Raw genomic sequence first — 18,067 nt, 5'->3', positions numbered from 1 at the left:
TTGTATTTAAGCAAAAGAGCTCTCATCTTTGTGTGTAACCTATATAACACTGTACAATTTGACTGCAGATTTATACCAAGCCTGCCAGCCCTAGTATTTGTATTTCAGCAATGACAATTAGCAATGGATCGTCGTGGAGGGCGGTACTTATATAATCCAATACTCGCGAGATCCGATACCTGACGACATAACAATGACGTTTTGCCTCGTTTTCAATTCTGAAAAAGAGCGAAAGTACTGAGTCGGCTCGGCTCAGTACTTGGATCTACTAAGTTCGGGTGTGTTCGGTTCTCGGAGAACCGAGTCTGAGCACCTCAACTAAAAAAAAAGTTGTTATTATTTTTGGGGCAACTAACACTGTTTGTAAATTTTTAAACATTACAGTTATGACTGAAATTACAGTTCCAGAAGAATAGTATTTTTTGTTATAGGGTCCAATGTCTAAATAAGAGGAATAACATATGTATTGTAATTTCTATTCTATACAGACAACTAATACAAAGACAACATGGGGTCTATCACTACAACCCATGACTATAACTAGCAGATCGTGGAGTGCCGGCATGGGCTTTGGACTATATTTGTCCACAAGGGCTGAAGAGTCAGGGGTAGATGGGTGGGCAGGTGTTAAATTAAAGTTGTGGAACTACAAGTCCCAGGATTAAGCAAGGCTACAAGCTGAGGATTTTACAGTTGTTGCTACAGGAAGGTTTGCATACTGTGACTGTTGTACCTTGCTGCAAGTGATTGAAAGACCCCTAAAAGCTGCAAACTGGACACATGCTGGACACATGCTGCATCCATGCCATGCTGGCACCCATACAGAAGGGCCCCAACTTGCAGTGCACTGCTCCATGTGTGTGGTGTGTTTGAGTGTTGCCAGTGTGTGTGTTCGGCAGTATATTGTATAGATATAAGTAAACATTCACCCCTTGAAATAATTCCTAGTACCAGGAGCCAGTAAGCGGCAATATGTGGACCCCGCAGGCTCAGTCATTAAACACTTTGCCTGCGGGGTCCAGACATTGCTGCTTTAAATTAACATTAATGTAGGGCGCACTGACGTGAAACTGAAGAGCCAGACAGCTTACTCTTCGGAATGACTGCCTGTCAGCATGCGCTGCCATCGGAAAGCTGGATCTTCGGTTTTCAGGTAAGTCTATTTATATTGGATTCATTTTTTGGCCAAATCGGAATTTTGGTGTAGTTGTCAAGCATGATGGGGTTCTCGTCACCGTTATGGTGATTACCATCAGTCTTATTATTGTATTGCTCACACTATTATTTCAAACTATGCCAAAGTATATATTTTTTATAAAATTACAAATGCTGCATTTAGTGGTTCCAGTTAACAAATGTGTCTGGCTGGCTTCTGCAGCACACAGTGTATCACAGCGTGTTAGTATTGGGCAGGAGATTTCCCAAATCTCCCCCTGGTGTATTTCTCCGAGGAGCAGGGGAGAAGAAGAGGACCTGAGATGGAAGTGGTGGCCACTATACTGCCTGCATGTACTATGTCACTGACAGTGCAGAGTGCACAGTATTGGGGGGAGAGGGCAGGTTTGGAGGCTTATCAGAAGAACCTTCCTGGCTGTCAGTTATCTGCAATTAGTGAAATAGAACTTGCAGGCAGTGTACATGCCACCCTTGGTTCTCCTCGGGTCCTCTCCTTGGTGTCCCATCCTGTCAATCACATAAGCTCCGCCCCCCAGACTAAACAATTATGTGTGTGTCACTGTACATGTATGAAATGTCTGCATGTGTGTGTGTGTGTGTCACTGTACATGTATGAAATGTCTGCATGTGTGTGTGTCACTGTACATGTATGAATTGTCTGCATGTGTGTGTGTGTGTCACTGTACATGTATGAAATGTCTGCATGTGTGTGTGTGTGTGTGTGTGTATATATATATATATATATAAACTTTCAACAACATAACCTTTTTTTTTTTTTAAACTCTTTATTTAAAGAGGAAACAACTGGAAAAATACAATCAACATATCGAACATAAGAGTATTAATATATAAGGTGTCTCCTCTATGTTTTATACATTATATCAATGGGGTAATATATACAAGGTGTCTCCTCTATGTTTTATACATTATATCAATGTGGAGTATGGGGGAAAGAGGGAGAATATATATATATATTGTGTATGTGTGTCTGTGTGTGTATACAGTATGTGTGTGTGTGGGGGCAATGAGTGTTGACAGGGTGAGTGAATGTGTTAATGGGTGCTGGGAAGGTGAAATGAATGGTTGCAGAGGGGGGGGGGGTTATTATGTGCTGAGTGGGAATGTTACTGGGTCTATAGGTTGGTGGGTGCTGTGTGGGGAGATCTTCAAACATGGGAGCTGATAGAATGGATGAAAATGTTATATGGTACTGGGAGGGTGAAATGATGATAGAATGGAGAGGTATAGGTTAATGGGGGATTGGTGGATTTTTGAGGGAATGGTTGCATAGAACGTTCATTGATTTGTGATCATGTATGTCTGTGTTTATGGAGGGGAGGGCGCCCTACGATCTGGTGACAATGAGACAGCTGCTAACGTTTTAAACCATCTGCAGTCATTCGCTCTCTCTGTTCCATTGTTGTACAACTTACAAGAACAGTCAATGGGAAGTGCAGCTTCCTGGGTTTCGTGTTTCTGCTAATGCTTACTGCAACTTGTGATAGCAAAATGAGTGGGGCTTCTAGGAAAGAAAATAAAAAAGGCATTTGCAAGAAGAAAATCTTTGCAGAACAAACATGAAGATAACTTTATTTTTGGTAAACAGAAGCGACAACAGTTGGCAAGTTTAAAAAACGCTATTATCGCTTCATTCCCATTTTCATGCCATTCACCCCCATTCACTTTTGTGTAGAAGTTTATGGGGGGGGGCAGAAAACAGACTTTGTCCCCTCAACAGAAATCATGGGAGAGGGGGAACTGCTGCCCCTCTCGGTTCCTACACCACTGCATATAGTAACACTTTTCTTTTTTGTATTCTCAATAAAGTTATAAAGAGAAATAGTAAAGAAGAGGTTTAACTTCCCAATCAATGGATTCGATGTTGACATGCATACATTGTACATTTAGTGAATTAAATCTAGCATTTTAATTAATGAAAATATTTGATATTAATAAATGCATACATATGCTATCAAATGTGTCTGTGTAATGTATGCATTATATATATTTTATATCATACTTTCTTTAAGTGCAAAATAGTGAAAAACTTAGAAAAATTTTAAAAATAGATTATAACAACAAGTATATAACACTACTGAACAATAAGGTAAAGAGAACATATTTTAAAGAATCAATAGACAGTTGTCCTTAACACTGCAAAATCAAAACATGAGGTATTAGTTCATATTTTGATCAAAACATTTAAGCTTGCATCCCAGCATCAAGGCATATCATTATATGCAAGTCCTACACTGACCTATATGCTTTAATCACCATTAAAAAGCAGTTAAAGTTAAAGATGTTCACTGACCACTATGTTCTGGTTTTGGTTTAGGTTTTGGATCTGGATTAACTTGTGGTTTGGTTGTGGCAAAACCGCCCTTGTATGTTTTGGTTTTGGATCCCTATTTTTTTTCTAAAATCCCTATTTTGTTGCTAAAATCAAATAATTTTGCTTTTTTTTCCCCCTACATTATTATTAACCTCAATAACACTAATTTCAAGTCATTTGCAGTCTATTTTGAGCATCTCACAGGTCACAATATTATTTTCATACACTCAAAGAAAGACTGCAGCGACCTGCCTGGATGCTAAGAGACAGAGCAATGACTCAAACACACAGCAGTTAATAACACATCTAGGAAACATTTTCACACAGCAGTGTCAGAAAAGAAAAGTGGTGCAAGATGGAATTGTTCTTGGATCATGAAATCAGTTATGGTTCATTTGATCGCTTCACCTGTTCCTTGGATAACTGTGGTAATTCTACAGCTAATACATGGCGACGAGCGCTGACCCCCCAATCCCCCCCCGGATGCGTGCTGCTATCTTTTATCAGACCCAGACCAATCCAGGGTGCCAGACAATGCACTAAAAAGAGCCATTGTAATTCACAGCAAAGAGCAAGTTCATCACTGAGCTTCGAATCAGCCCCAATTCCCAAAAAATTATAATATAGTTAGGTACTGTAAAAGCGTTTTTCCCCCCATTTTGGGTTACAATCTCCTTAATATACTGGCAAACGTATGCATGACCATTTAATAACGTTATATATATATATATATATATATATATATATATATATGACTATTACCGTCAACCAACTCCTCGCAAAAGGTATTTCTAAATTAACCCAAGAAATATCATTTTTATATTTCTTTATATCGACAAGTTTCAAGAATAATCACAACAAGATATAGATTCATTTAAAGTGTGTTGTATTATATTATAGAACAATAAACAGCGTAACAATATTGTACACACAATATAGATTTTAGTGCAATATATATCTTACTTATTGCCTGTAATATAGATATATATGTAATTGTGTGTGTGTTGACTAACTATTGTCTAAAGGTGTGTGTGTGTGTGTGTGTGTGTGTGTGTGCATGCAGTGTGTAGTGAAGGGGGAGGGGAATCCATATAGACCACATGCACACCTCACTCAAAGCCCATCGGCCATTTTCAAACACATCGTTACAACCAGTTCAATCTACTACACTTTCTATGCATAAACCCACTTTCTATGCATATCTAACAATCTGATCACTTCCTTAAACCAACACAAAACCACACAGGTCTATGTATAACACCAATACAAAATGTTATATTTAACGATCTGATCACTTGCTAATCCATCACTTTCTATGCAATGTAGTCACCATCCAAAATGGCTGACTTGCCATACTTGTAGGCCCACACAAGGCCTACTAAACAATTACAGTTACTAAACAATGTGAACTCAGTACAGACCCATTACAAGCAGTATTTAGCCAATCCACCACAAATAGCTCTCTATTTAGTGGTTAACGCACAATGTCCACTGGCCAATTTTAACACATGATATTTCACACATAGCACAAACGTCTCCATTACCAAAGCCTAACCAATCGATCCCAATTCAAACAGGAATTCAAACTATGTATAGTACAGCACTCCACAAATCACCGCATTAACTATGTATAAAACCAATCGATCCAAATTCAAACACAAATGCTTTCATTTATCCCAACTAGGCATGCATTTATGTCACTCTGTCCGTATCAATCCAATCAATTCAAACTTTCATTCTCACTTACTCATGCCCTCCATGCAACAACACATTACAACATGCTCATACTCACCATTCATGCCATGCACACTCCATACTAGTCAGGGCCTAAGGCCTGCTCACCTAGGAGCAGCAGGCAGCCTGCTCCCTCTGTCTGAGCACCAGGTATAAAGTGATATTATTTCTCTGTGTGCAGTGTAAACCTCTCTAGTGGGCAGAGTCTAGACGCTTGCTACAGGCATTCATATGCTAATTACAGACCAAATGTTCAAACCTGTTTATCAACTAGTTACCACCCATAGTCCCAGGTGGGGGGGGGAGGGGCAGGGTGGCTGATTTTGTGCAAAGCTAGTGTGCTAATTCAACTGTGACTGAATCTCTGTCATATGTTATAAAATGAAACATAAATAATAGATTATTTATGCACTCTTTATCAGGTACCTTTGACGTAAAGTGCAGATTACAAACACTTTGTGCAATGCTGTTAAACAGAAGCAAAGTGGAAGGTAATACATATACAAGTCTATTTAGACATCCTTGCTTACATTACTTCTGCAAGCAACGTTGTTCTTTGTTAAGAAAACTGTTGTCTTTATACCGTTCAAATAAAGTTAAAAATAATCCTCACCATTCTTTGGATGTTGATAGTTGATAGTAGGATCAGGTGGAGTTACAGCAGAGGTGTCACTAATCCTGGTCAATTCTTTTACAATAGACAAGACCAGGGGGTAAATGTATCAATCTCCGGTTTTGTCAATTCGCGGGAGTTCGGTGAGATGACAGCTTAAATTTAAAGCAGCGTTGCCTTGTAAAGGGAAGTTTCCCTTTACAAGGCAGCGCCGCTTTAAATTTAAGCTGTCATCTCGCCGAACTCCCGCTAGTTGACAAAAACCGGAGAAAAACTGGAGATTGATACATTTACCCCCTGGTCTTGTCGGTTACTGAAAGGAAAAGTGGTGCAAAATGGAATTGTCTTTGGGCCCTCACATCCAACCTTATGTTGGATCTTAAAAAGGACATGCAAACTTTAACAAACCAAGCACTTCAGCGACAAGGAGTGCCACTTTGGAGGCTGATGTGCTTGGTTTGTTTTGGCCCCCACAAACCAAGCTATCAATGGCCTTAAGGCAACTAAGGTAGTGCTGTTATTGAACTCTACTGTGGCAAGATGTTGTTATCATCATCCTCAGCCTCATCAGTTTGTACATCATCCTCACACATTATTAATTCATTACCACTGGAATCCACCATTACAGAAGTCTCAGTATTTTGATGTAATTGGCGGGAAAGGCCTTCCTCATGGAAATTGAAGTTCAATTTTATGAACATCATCTTTTCCACATTTTGAGGAAGTAGCCTCCTACACCGATCGCTGACAAGGTTTCCAGCTGTGCTGAAAACTCTTTCAGTGTACACACTGGAGGGTGGGCAGCTTAGGCAGCGCAAAGCGAGTTGGTACATGGGTCTCCAAATTCCCATTTTTTCCTCCCAGTATGTAAAGTGACTGTCTGATGTGTCTATTTCTATGCTGTCATTAAAAAAATCCTCCACCATCATTTGGATGTTGATAGTAGGATCAGGTGGCGTTACGGCAGAGGTGTCACATTTTTTGGTCAATTCTTTTACACCAGACCAGATGTCAAAATGTTGTGCTGAGTCATCTGCATCATCCCTGGGTCTCTTGGGAAAGCTAAGTTTTTTCCTAGCAGCAGTTGAGTGAGAAACTGAAGGAGGAGACGCCGTCCTGTAACGTAACACTTGAGCTGTCATCTTGCTCACCAGGAACTCCTTGCATCTCTTCAGATCTGGGTCATTTGGAAACAAAGAGGAGACATAGCTCTTAAACCTAGCATCAAGTGCAGTCGCCAAAATGTAGTGATCTGTATTCAAGATTTTGACAATTCTTGGATCCTGGCAAAGCGAATAAAGTACTTGATCTACAAGTCCAACATACTTAGCGTAATTGCTTTGTTTCATCTCCTCCTTCAGTTTCTCAAGCTGCTTATCCAAAAATCTAATTAAGGGAATCACTTGACTCAAGCTAGCAGTGTCTGAATTCACTTCACAGGTGACTACTTCGAATGGTTTCAGCACCTTGCACAACACGGAAAGTATTCTCCACTTAGCTTCAGTAAAATACATCCCTCCTCCTTTCCCAATGTCATGGTTTGTGGAGTAAGTGTGGATGGCTTTTCGCTGTTCCTTCATCTGTAGAAGCATATACAGGGTGGAATTCCACCTTGTCACCACCTCTTGCTTCAGTTGGTGGGAGGGCAAATTAAATAGCTCTTGTAGCTGTTGCAATCTTCTAAATGCTGTGGCAGAATGTCCAGATATTTTATGGGCCACAGGCAGCATCTCCTGCACGCCCCTATCATTTTTCAAAAAGCTCTGCACCACCAAGTTTATTGTGTGACAAAACATTGAATGTGATGGAATACATCCAGCTGTAATGCTGTCACACTCCGCTCTCCAGGTACCTCTACCCGAGCCTCTAAATACTCACTGTCCCTTTAAATTCTGTTTCTTGTGCAGACTTTTGGTCAATTGGTCATGGTCGGCATCTGTGATCATTACACCTGTGTGCTGGTCAGTCTTGCTATTGGGCAGCCTCCCTTTATTAGGGCCTTCCTTCCTTTCTTGCATTGCTGGTTCTTCAAGTCATATCTGTTACTCTGATGTCTCTGTTTGCATGCCTGTTCCACTGCTCATGGTAACGCTATGAGCTAGACCTGTTACATGTTCCACAATCCATGGTAAAGCTGTTGTATTCATCGCTGCTATGTGGTCGTTGCTGGTGTTTGCTGTATTCCTCAACTTTGTTACCTGTTCCACTATCTGTGGTAAAGCTGCTATTCATTGCTGCCGTGAGTTCGTTACTACTGGATGCTGGACTATTTTGGATCTCTGTATACCTGTTCAACGGCTTGTAGTATATGCTATGATTTATATCTAACTATCTATCTATAGCTCTACAATCCGTATCAAGCTGTGTCTATTGTGGCGGAATATGTTTGGACTTTGTTGATTCTTGTGTTTCAAGATTACTACTATGGAGAATCTGATTATTGCATGTGCAGCTTGTATTAATGAATGTTGCTGAAAGTCTCTATTCCTGCATGCCTTTGTGATCATCATTTGCAAAATACTCAAGTCTGCATTGAACTCTTGTACTAAAGTTTTATAATAAAATGGTAATCTTTGTTACTACCATTTGATGTCAGAATTGGATCATTCTCCTGCCATATAATTTGTTCTCAGCTGTCACATTGGGAGCTTTCCTGGAGAGCCGCGACCTGCAAGGTGAGAGCCGCAGAAGCCCATACTCCCTTGCGGGAATCACTCGGGAATACCTCTCATTTTGTTAGATTACACACCTCCAGGGAAGTTTTAGTCAATACTCATTGTGACAGCAGGATCTCACTCCATTATTCGTGACCTAACCTGACAAATGCTTTCACAATATTGGTGGCATTATCAGAAATGACATATCCTCAGGAGAGTCTAAGCGGGATAAGCCATGCTGCAATGACATCCCTTCGTTTTTGCAAGATTGTCAGCTGTATGCCTCTTAGTGAAGCCGGTGATACACAGAGTATCTTGCGTCTGAAAAATGTGATGTACTCGGGTAAATGCTTATGGTGTTCCTGCTGGTGAAGGCAAATCACCAACCCAGTGGGCTGTCACAGTCATATAATCTTTAGTTTGCACAGTTCCACTTGTCCACATATATGTGGTTAAATGTACAGTGGGTAGAATGGCATTTTGTAGCCCAATAATTAAATTTTTAGGACACCTTCTGGTAGAGGTGAGGAATAGCTTTTCTAGTAAAATTGTGTTGTGATGGAATTTGGTAATGGGGACACAAGATGTCAAGTAACTATCTAATACCAGCTGCATTAATAGTGGATAATGGACGCAGATCTAATACTAGCATAGTCGCTATGGCGTCTGTGATCCACTTTGCTACTGGGTAACAGCTTTCATACTTGCTTCCTCTTGCAAAGTATTGTTTAACAGTCAATTGTTGTAAGCTACTAGTAGTCTTCTTCTTGGTCTGCTTTTGGGATGAATATCCACGCCCAGCAGCAGCAGTAGCAGTAGTAACAGCAGTGGGACTAATGCTCAAGACTTCTTCTGAGGAATCCAGGATAGTGGAGGAGTCATCTAGCCTTACCAACTTGGAAGCAGGACTAACTCCAATCGCTACTAGGATATTGATGAGGACAGTGTTGTGGGTGTAGATTGCAGGTGCTGGGATCTAGCTGAGAGAAGGGAGGTAGCTGATGATGGACTGCTTGTTGTTATTTTTTTAGCATAAGTTTAAGTTTCCCAACAGCTCGCCATGAACTCGCTTCACATGATGTAACATGGATGAGGTTCCTAGATGGTTAAAGTCTCTACCTCTACTGACTGTGGCTTTAAAAATACTAGAAATGGCTAGACAACTGTTGTCAGGATTTGGGTAAAAATAATTCCACACATAAGAAGTGGATTTTTTGGTCTTATGCCCAGGCATGACTATGGCCTTCTTCTTGTCACGTGCAAGAACTGCTTCCACTGGTGCAGGACTTACACAAACAACGTCATCCTCATTAGCGCCGTCTTCAGCTACACAAATATCCCCCTCATCCTGTTGCAAATACAAAGTAGTAGTCTACATTAGTGTATCACCGGCTACACTAAAAGGCATACCGCTGACAACCTGTTTGATAGACTAAGGGATGTCATTGCAACATGGTTTATCCTGCTTGGACTCTACTGAGGATATGTCATTTGTGATAACGCCACCAATATTGTGAGAGCATTACAGCAGGGAGAATTCCATCACATTCCATGTTTTGTTCACACAATCAACTTGATGGTACCAAGCTTTTTAAAAAATGACAGTGACATGCAGGAGATGCTGTCTGTGTCCAGAAATAGTTCCGGTCATTTTCGGGCATTCTGCAACAGTATGTAGGAGACTGCAACTCCTGCGGGGTTTGAGGGGGAATGTACTTTAGTTCAGCGCATGGGAGAATAACTTCCGTGTTGTGCAAGGTGCTGAAACCACTCTAAGTAGTCATCTATGAAGTGAGTTCAGACACTGTTAGATTGAGTCAATTGATTTCCTAATTAGACTTTTGGAAAAGCAGCTAGATAAGTTGAAGGAGGAGATGAAACTAAGCAATTCTGCTAACTATGTCAGACTTGTAAATTAAGCACAATTTCCTCAGGTTGACAGGCTGCTTTCAAGATAACTAGTGGTGGTTTATAAATGACACCATAAAGTGATTTGCTACCAACATTTTGATATATATATATATATATATATATATATATATATATATATATATACATACATATATACACACACACACACACACATATATATATATATATATATATATATATATATATACACACACATATATATACACACACATACATACACACATATACATATGTATCTATATATGTGTGTACATATGTATGTTCTGGCTGGCAGTGATGGGATGAGGTATGTATGTTCTGGCAGCCATTGGTGCATATGTATGTTCTGGCAGAATTTGGTGCATATGTATGTTCTGGCAGACAGTGGTGGGGTGCAGTATGCATGTTCTGGCAGTCAGTGGCGACGTGCAGTATGTTTGCATGCATGTTCTGACAGTCAGTGGCGGCGTGCAGTATGTATGCATGCATGTTTTGGCAGTCGGTAATGTGGTGCAGTATGTACCACATTGTGCTTATGTGCTTCCCACCAGCACCTGCAGCACTGTAATCACCTCCCCAGTCCTTAAACTTGAGTCCTTGTTGATGCTGTCACCAGTGAAAGCAGACAGACTCTTACAGAGATTCTGACAGAAAAGTCCTCCAAGACAGGAAGTGATGAAACTGACTGTCAGATCAGCTGTGAGTTAACCCTCCATGGTTTAAACAGCAGAGTTCTCACACAGCAGTACAGTACAACACTGGGAAGGAGAAGTGTGTGTGAAAACACTACATTCTGCTGACGAACCAATGAGTAAAACACAGCACACAGCAAGCAATGAGAAGTGGGTGTGTATAGATTTAGCAGCTTCTCTCCAGTACATGTCAATTGTAAAGAGGGACATGTCAGATGCTAATGTCCAGATACCTCACATCTACTTCCCGCTGTGATCACCACTGAGTGTGATCAGTACAAGTACTACAGAGCACTTTTGAATTTCACGCTCCCAGCTCGGTACAGTGAATAAATTAACTGATATCACTGAGGGGCGGGAGGTTTACAATGGATTCACTATCAGCCATCTCTGGCACCACAGGGAGAGATTAAACTCTCAATTGAGAGCAGTGCCTGGGCCAATAGTACTACAGAGTGTCCCTCCCATATCCCCAAAACACTGACAAGCCCCCCTGTGGCTAGAGAATGTGGGTAATTTCTTCAGATCAGAGATGAAAATCTCTTAGCCAGAGACTCAGTCAGGTTTGTGCTCTCAAGTGAAGCCAGTCTGAGTACACCCAGCGCACACCTCTAACTGACATGTGTAACATTATGAAATCCCCTATCTTTAAAATGGAACATATTTTACCAAATTGTAAAAAAAACTATAACTTTCTCAAAATTTTCAACCCTCAAAGGCACTCCTCAGTCATAATAGCTTTCTTATAAAACAAACCCCAAGTCTTTAGACCTCCTGTACACGGAGTTACGCTCTCCCCACAAAAAACAAAAAAACTGTGACTTTTTAGCAAAACAGGAAGTGGAAAAATCGGCGAGATTTTGAATTTAAGATTATTCCTAATTTGTAATTTTTTATTCTTTTTTTCTGAAATTTGGCATGCGACACCTATGGACGGTTCTTCATTCACATTTTAGTTTAATAGCTTTAATACTTTTTAAAATGTAGCCCCTCAAACACCATGCCGCCCCTCTCACAGATTTATAATGGCAGAATGTCTTTTATTAGATGCAACCTTAATATAAGGGCACGACTGTGCCCCTATAATATATTTATATCTATCTATATATCCCTATATCTATATCTTTCTATCTCTATCTATCTATCTATCTATCTATCTATCTATCTATCTAACTATCTATCTATGTATCTATATATCAAGATTATTGATGGAGTTTTACTACATATGTTTAGTTTTATTAATGACATGGAAATAGATGTTGCAAGTGTATTATTGCATATAGAAAGGTGCAATAATAGTAGTCTTTGCCTTTAAGAAAACATAACTGAAAGGTCAGTGACCTCCTAGCAACTGAGGTCCTTTGTGATGTAATATTTATGTATGATAATTATTGGGGTGTTCTAGAATTCCTCATTGATCTCCCAGCATCTTAATACAATAGAGAGGCTATGTCTGATAACTGCAGGGTACTCCATATACAAGACTAGAGATGGAGCCATCTGCAGAAGAATCAGAATGCGTTGGAGATCAAATAATGATGACTAATTCAGCATATCCAGTAGCTGACCGGGCAGTAGATGAAATCCCAAATATCCTGTCTGAAATTGATGAAAAGTCACCGCAAGTTCTGCCTGATGAGCCATTTGTGAAAAAGCCACGGTTCCTTTTAAATGAGGACTCAGTCCTGGGAGATTTTAGATCCCTTAATTTTCCTAGCAAACTGTGGAAGATTGTAGAAAGTGACCATTTTAATTCTATTCGGTGGGACCACGATGGCATCTGTATCATGATTAATAAGGAGCTGTTTAAATCTGAAGTTCTAGAGAAAAGAGGTTCTTTCAGAATTTTTGAAACTGATTGTATGAAAAGTTTTATACGGCAACTGAATCTTTATGGGTTCATCAAAGTTCGACGTGAATTTCAAAGATCCGCCTCACTTGCTGAATTCCTAGCTGAAGAGGAAGCTGCTGCAGAATTTAATAAGGTAAGCTGTTATATAATGCTTATTTATTTAATTTACTGCAATATTTTATGTATTAAACATATAGAATATCTGATACATCTGTAGCAAAAAGAGTGAGGGTGTAAGTTTGCATTACTTGCACCTACTTTTCTAGGAAAAAAATAGTGGAATTTAACAACTATCCATCAGATTCTCATTATTTTGAAAGATCCAGTCATTCTACTGATTGAATGTAAAAGCTGGACATTTATTGTGTTTAATTTTATAGCAATGCTACCTTATCTTTTATGAGATACTTACAGCTAATAATAATGTGCTTCCTTTTATATGGGGTCGACAACCTTTTTCTATTAGTGCACCGGCAAAAATGTCTTTGTGTGTGTGTGTGTGTGTGTAATATATATATATATATATATATATATATATATATATATATATTTGTCAAAGTGTTCTGTATACGGTGGTAAGCCATAACGCCAATTCTTCTACTGCTTTGATTGTAAAACCATAAAATTCCATCCACTTACATTTTCCGTACTGCCACTACTAAATTTCCACTTTGACCACTGTGTGTGTGTGTAAAAATATATATATATATTTAATTATTTCTTATTTTATCACGCTAATATCATGATAATATTAATAGTAATGGGACCAACAAATAAACGTTCATGTTATGCCATACAATAGTGCCCCTAGTTCATATTATGCCCCAGTAATACCCTCAGTTCATATTATGCCACAATAGTACTCCCAATTAATTTTATGCCACACATAAATCACTACAATCCATGTTATGCCACATAGTTGTACCCCCATTTTAAGGTATGCCACACAGTTGCCTCCAAATCAAAGTGTGCCACATAGTTGTCCCCAATTCAAAATAGGCCACATAGTTGCCCCCAATTCAAAGTATGCCACACTGTTGCCTCCCAAATCAAAGTATGCCACACAGTTGCTTCAAATCAAAATATTCCACACAGTTGCCCCCAATTCATTTTATACCTCACATAAGTGCCCCAATGCAGTTTATGCCACAGTAATGCCCCCAATACATTTTATGCCACAATAATGCCACCAATTCACTTTATACCTCACAAAGTGCCTCAAAATATTTTTAAGACACACAAAAATGCCGCCAATGACTGTTATGCCTCACAAAGTGCCTTCAAATAATTTTAAACCACACATTTAATGCCCACAGTGAATATTCAGCAACACAAAAATGCCCCCAATGACTGTTATGCCTCACAAGTCAACCAAACCTGACATTGCATCACTGAACATTTCAGGAATTTATATGTTCTCGTCATTGTCACTAAACGCTGGCACAGTTCTGGTAAAGTTCTACTGGTGTTCAGAATCACTATTACCTACCAGCAGTATTTAGTTCTTTTATTTACACAATAAAAACTTATATAAAAGTATATTGATGCTCTCCAAGGGGTTAATGTATCAAGCTGCAATTTTTTTAGGCACACAGGATAGGAGGTTCTTCTACCTGTGCTAACCACTGCAGATAAACAGAAACAACAACCTTCTGTCCTGGGGGCTAATTGCTACCTATACCGAGGGGGCCACCTGCATGGAACTGAAGGAGAATAAGATGGTTTAGGATAGTAATGATTGGGGATTCTGATTCCCATTGGGTTAGCATCATGGAAAAGGGCAGCACAATCAATCAGGAAGCGACTGGCACTTTCAGTCCCAGCCTGTAGGTTTTTGCACCAGTATTTCTCTACGAAAGTGGGATGACACCATGACGTAACAGCTCTTAAGTATAGCAAGAGTGATAGGGCAGCATCAGACATCAGGGCAACATGGGAGGTTATATAATCCATTATTAAAAAAGCATATATCTGCCCAAGTGTGAATTAATGCCCACGTTACAGTATCTAGTGGAGAGTAATGGCTGACAATGTAGCCCCAAATAGATATCACATCAGAAGAGAGTTGTCTCTGGTAGTCACTGGGGCACTCTTGACAGATCAGCACAGGGTAGAGTCAGATCCCACCTGAAATATTGTGACGGCTAGAGAAAAAATGTCACAGGGTAATTCCCCTTATAAACATAGCTAGGGTTATATTATTTTAAGCGGTGGTTCCGAAAAACCATATCTTTTTAAAACGGCAATTTTAGTAAAGACAAAACCCAATGGGCTTTGTCTTTAATAAAATTGCTGTTTTAAAAAATAATGGCAAACTGCCAAGAAATAGTGGTTTTTCAGAACCACCACTTGATAAATATACCCCCTATTCAATCTATATGTGGATTTTAACAATATGATCTGATCAGGGGTTAGTTACCATACTTACGAGCAAAATATCATGTATATGAAAATATATATTGTAGAGAAATCTCTGCAGGTTACAGTAAGGTCACTTACATTTCTGTAAATTGTAAACCTTCAAGTGCATTCATGCTGCTACCATCCTATAACCAAAAGCAAATATAGAACATATTTAGTGATTATAGTAACCGGCATTGTCCATTATATTCTGATTTCACATTTATTATGAGATTGAAATGTATTTGAAAAATCTATATTAAAATTGTGTCCTTGTGTTCCAGTTCCAGCTGTACCAAAACCCACACTTTCAGAGAGGTTATCCTGACTTACTAAGACAAATAAAGAGAAGAGTGGGTATACGGAAAGCTCGTTCAGCTATGTCCCCACCAGAACATGACTTAAAAGGACAGGATACAAATCTACAAAAGTGTCCTGTTGAGAATAAAGAAGAGATTGTGACCTCAGGAGGCAACGCACCAAAGTCTGTTCCTGAAAAGCGAAAAAGACGTCGACCCTTTAAGCCAACACCACCCATCAGTGGTAGCTGCATTACATCATCAGCAACAACGCCATCAGAATACTTTGCAATGGGCCAGAATGCCAGTCACGGATTAGACTTTACCACTATCACTTCTTTTGCTTCTCCATCTCATATAATACCACCCATGCCAGAATTTCCAAACATGAATCCAGATTTAAGCGACGTGCAGGCCAATTTGGCTAACTTGCTGTCAGTTTGTAACCCCTGGTTTTCAATGAATATGATGGCTGCAGCATCTGTCATGTCTATGGCCCAATCTTTAGTTCAGCATAGTCCTTTCTACCATGACTGCCCAAGCTGCACGTGCTTTGAGAATGCAACATCTTCATCAACCACATCCACTAAGGGGCCAGAAATGGACCAAGAAAATATGGAATAAAATAAATAATCTAAAATGATCATGTTAAAAAAAAGACATTTTATGGATAGTAAAATGTGATTCTCAGGTTTCCAGTCTTCTTACTCTTTATCACATATCAGTCACTGTATTGGTAATTTTTACTTAGACTTGACTATATATAATGTATAAACACATGTTATCAATGCTAGTATATGATCATCAAGCTTACATTAACATGTGGCCCAGTAAACATCACAAATAAGTATATAATTCTCCCCTATGATAACAGAATGTAAGATATTTGGTAATATGAATAGTCATTTTAGTACGCCGAGTACAGACGGTAGTTTTATGTACTAAAATTAATGACAGGATCTGTTTGACAAAGTTATAGAGGCAAAAGTTGTTTTTCTCCGCTGAAGTAAACATCTTCAGTTCTAGAAAATTCAAAGGAAGTGCAAAAAGAGAAATATAGACACCAATAATTAAAATGTCATGTCATGTAATTAGATGATGTGCTGGCATAGATCATGTGACTGGAATATGCCATATGGCTATAGATCTGGTCATTTTGCAATACTGCCAAACTAACATCTACCACTCTAATTAACTCTCTAGCACTCTGTATATGGTTTTTAAACTTCCTCTTGCCTAAGCCACAAGACATGTAAAATAATCTGTATGCTCCTACCTGCACAATATCCTCACTTTTAATTGTAGAAAACTTATGTCGCTCATTACCTCTCTTTATAAAGACATGGGGCTTGGATAGAGAAATTTGCAAAGGGAATAGTGGAAAGTTTTTTAAACTACACACACATGCTCAATAAGTGCTTCAGTGGTAGAGATCCAATACATGTATACAGCACGCTGGTGCAGACACCCCATCTTACTAAATAAAATGTACTCCGGGACCTCTGGTGAATGTTGGCGGTGCATTAGGGAGTTATATACATATTTTGTGGGAGTGCCCAAAAAAGAAAGTTCTTCTGCAAGTTGTCCAGAATTACAAACATTATTTGAATTCCGAGGTTCCAGCTGAACAGGGCTTTTGGCTTATAAATTCGTACAAAATACCCATCACTAAATTCAAGAAGTTCCTTTTGAGACATTTTAGCAAGGCACAAATGCTGTAATCCAGGATCGCTGGAAAACATCTGCCCCCATCTCTAAAAGACTGGTATGTACAAATCGACAACTATATCATGGATGATATAACTACTTCTGTGAACGAAAAAGACTCCTCAGATTGCAATGCTACGTGGCTATAATGGTTGGAATTTAAAGAAACTGACTGTTATAGAATTTATAGGTTTGAGGTAGGATCCCAGCAATAAGTAAGTCTTTAATTCAAATCAATGTCTGAAAGTATTGTCAACTGATTCCCAATTGTTGTTAGTGGTGTACCCCATGGCTCTCTCTTAGCTCTCTGATGGATCTTCCAAACCCTCCCCTCCCTACCACTCTACCCACCTTATTGCCTTCCACCACTAGTTACCCTACTCTTCTATTCTGTTCTTGGTCCTATATGTCATTTTATTATTTCAAAATGTTATATTTTAATATATTAATAAGCACTCCTGTGTGTCAGGGAGCACCCTAAGGCTCTTTTTTGTTGATGAGAACACTAAGAAATAGGAGGAATAGTAATAATGAGCACAACCAAATACATAGAAGAAGCCCACAGATTGCTCTCCGACACCCACACATACAAAATATTAACCCTCGAACCCACTAACAAATTTATCTTACAATTAGAAATAATTTTAAATGAGAATCCTGAATAAACAGGAATTGAAATTCATACAAATAAAGC

At 39.2% G+C, this 18,067-nt stretch overlaps 2 protein-coding genes across 6 annotated transcripts in view; both read left to right on the top strand.

Moving 5' to 3' along the window:
* Positions 1–18,067, top strand: part of LOC142138425 (uncharacterized) — a 261,296-nt gene that overhangs the window by 210,575 nt on the left and 32,654 nt on the right. The gene's annotated exons all lie outside the window — the stretch shown is intronic.
* Positions 12,606–16,351, top strand: LOC142140589 (heat shock transcription factor, Y-linked-like). The gene is made up of 2 exons (XM_075198293.1): positions 12,606–13,100; positions 15,652–16,351. The coding sequence occupies exons 1-2, from the start codon at positions 12,606–12,608 to the stop codon at positions 16,288–16,290; spliced, it is 1,134 nt and encodes a 377-aa protein (XP_075054394.1). The 3' UTR covers positions 16,291–16,351.

This window comes from Mixophyes fleayi, chromosome 2, assembly GCF_038048845.1.
Source record: "Mixophyes fleayi isolate aMixFle1 chromosome 2, aMixFle1.hap1, whole genome shotgun sequence".
Classification (NCBI taxonomy): domain Eukaryota; kingdom Metazoa; phylum Chordata; class Amphibia; order Anura; family Limnodynastidae; genus Mixophyes; species Mixophyes fleayi.
The sequence above is the reverse complement of the archived record's forward strand: the minus strand, read 5'-3'. Positions and strand labels throughout refer to the sequence as shown.

Coding starts and splice junctions, on each gene's coding strand:
- LOC142140589 (XM_075198293.1), top strand. CDS start 12,606: ATGGAGCCATCTGCAGAAGAATCAGAATGCGTTGGAGATCAAATAATG. Junction 13,101..15,651: donor CTGCTGCAGAATTTAATAAG/GTAAGCTGTTAT, acceptor CTTGTGTTCCAG/TTCCAGCTGTACCAAAACCC.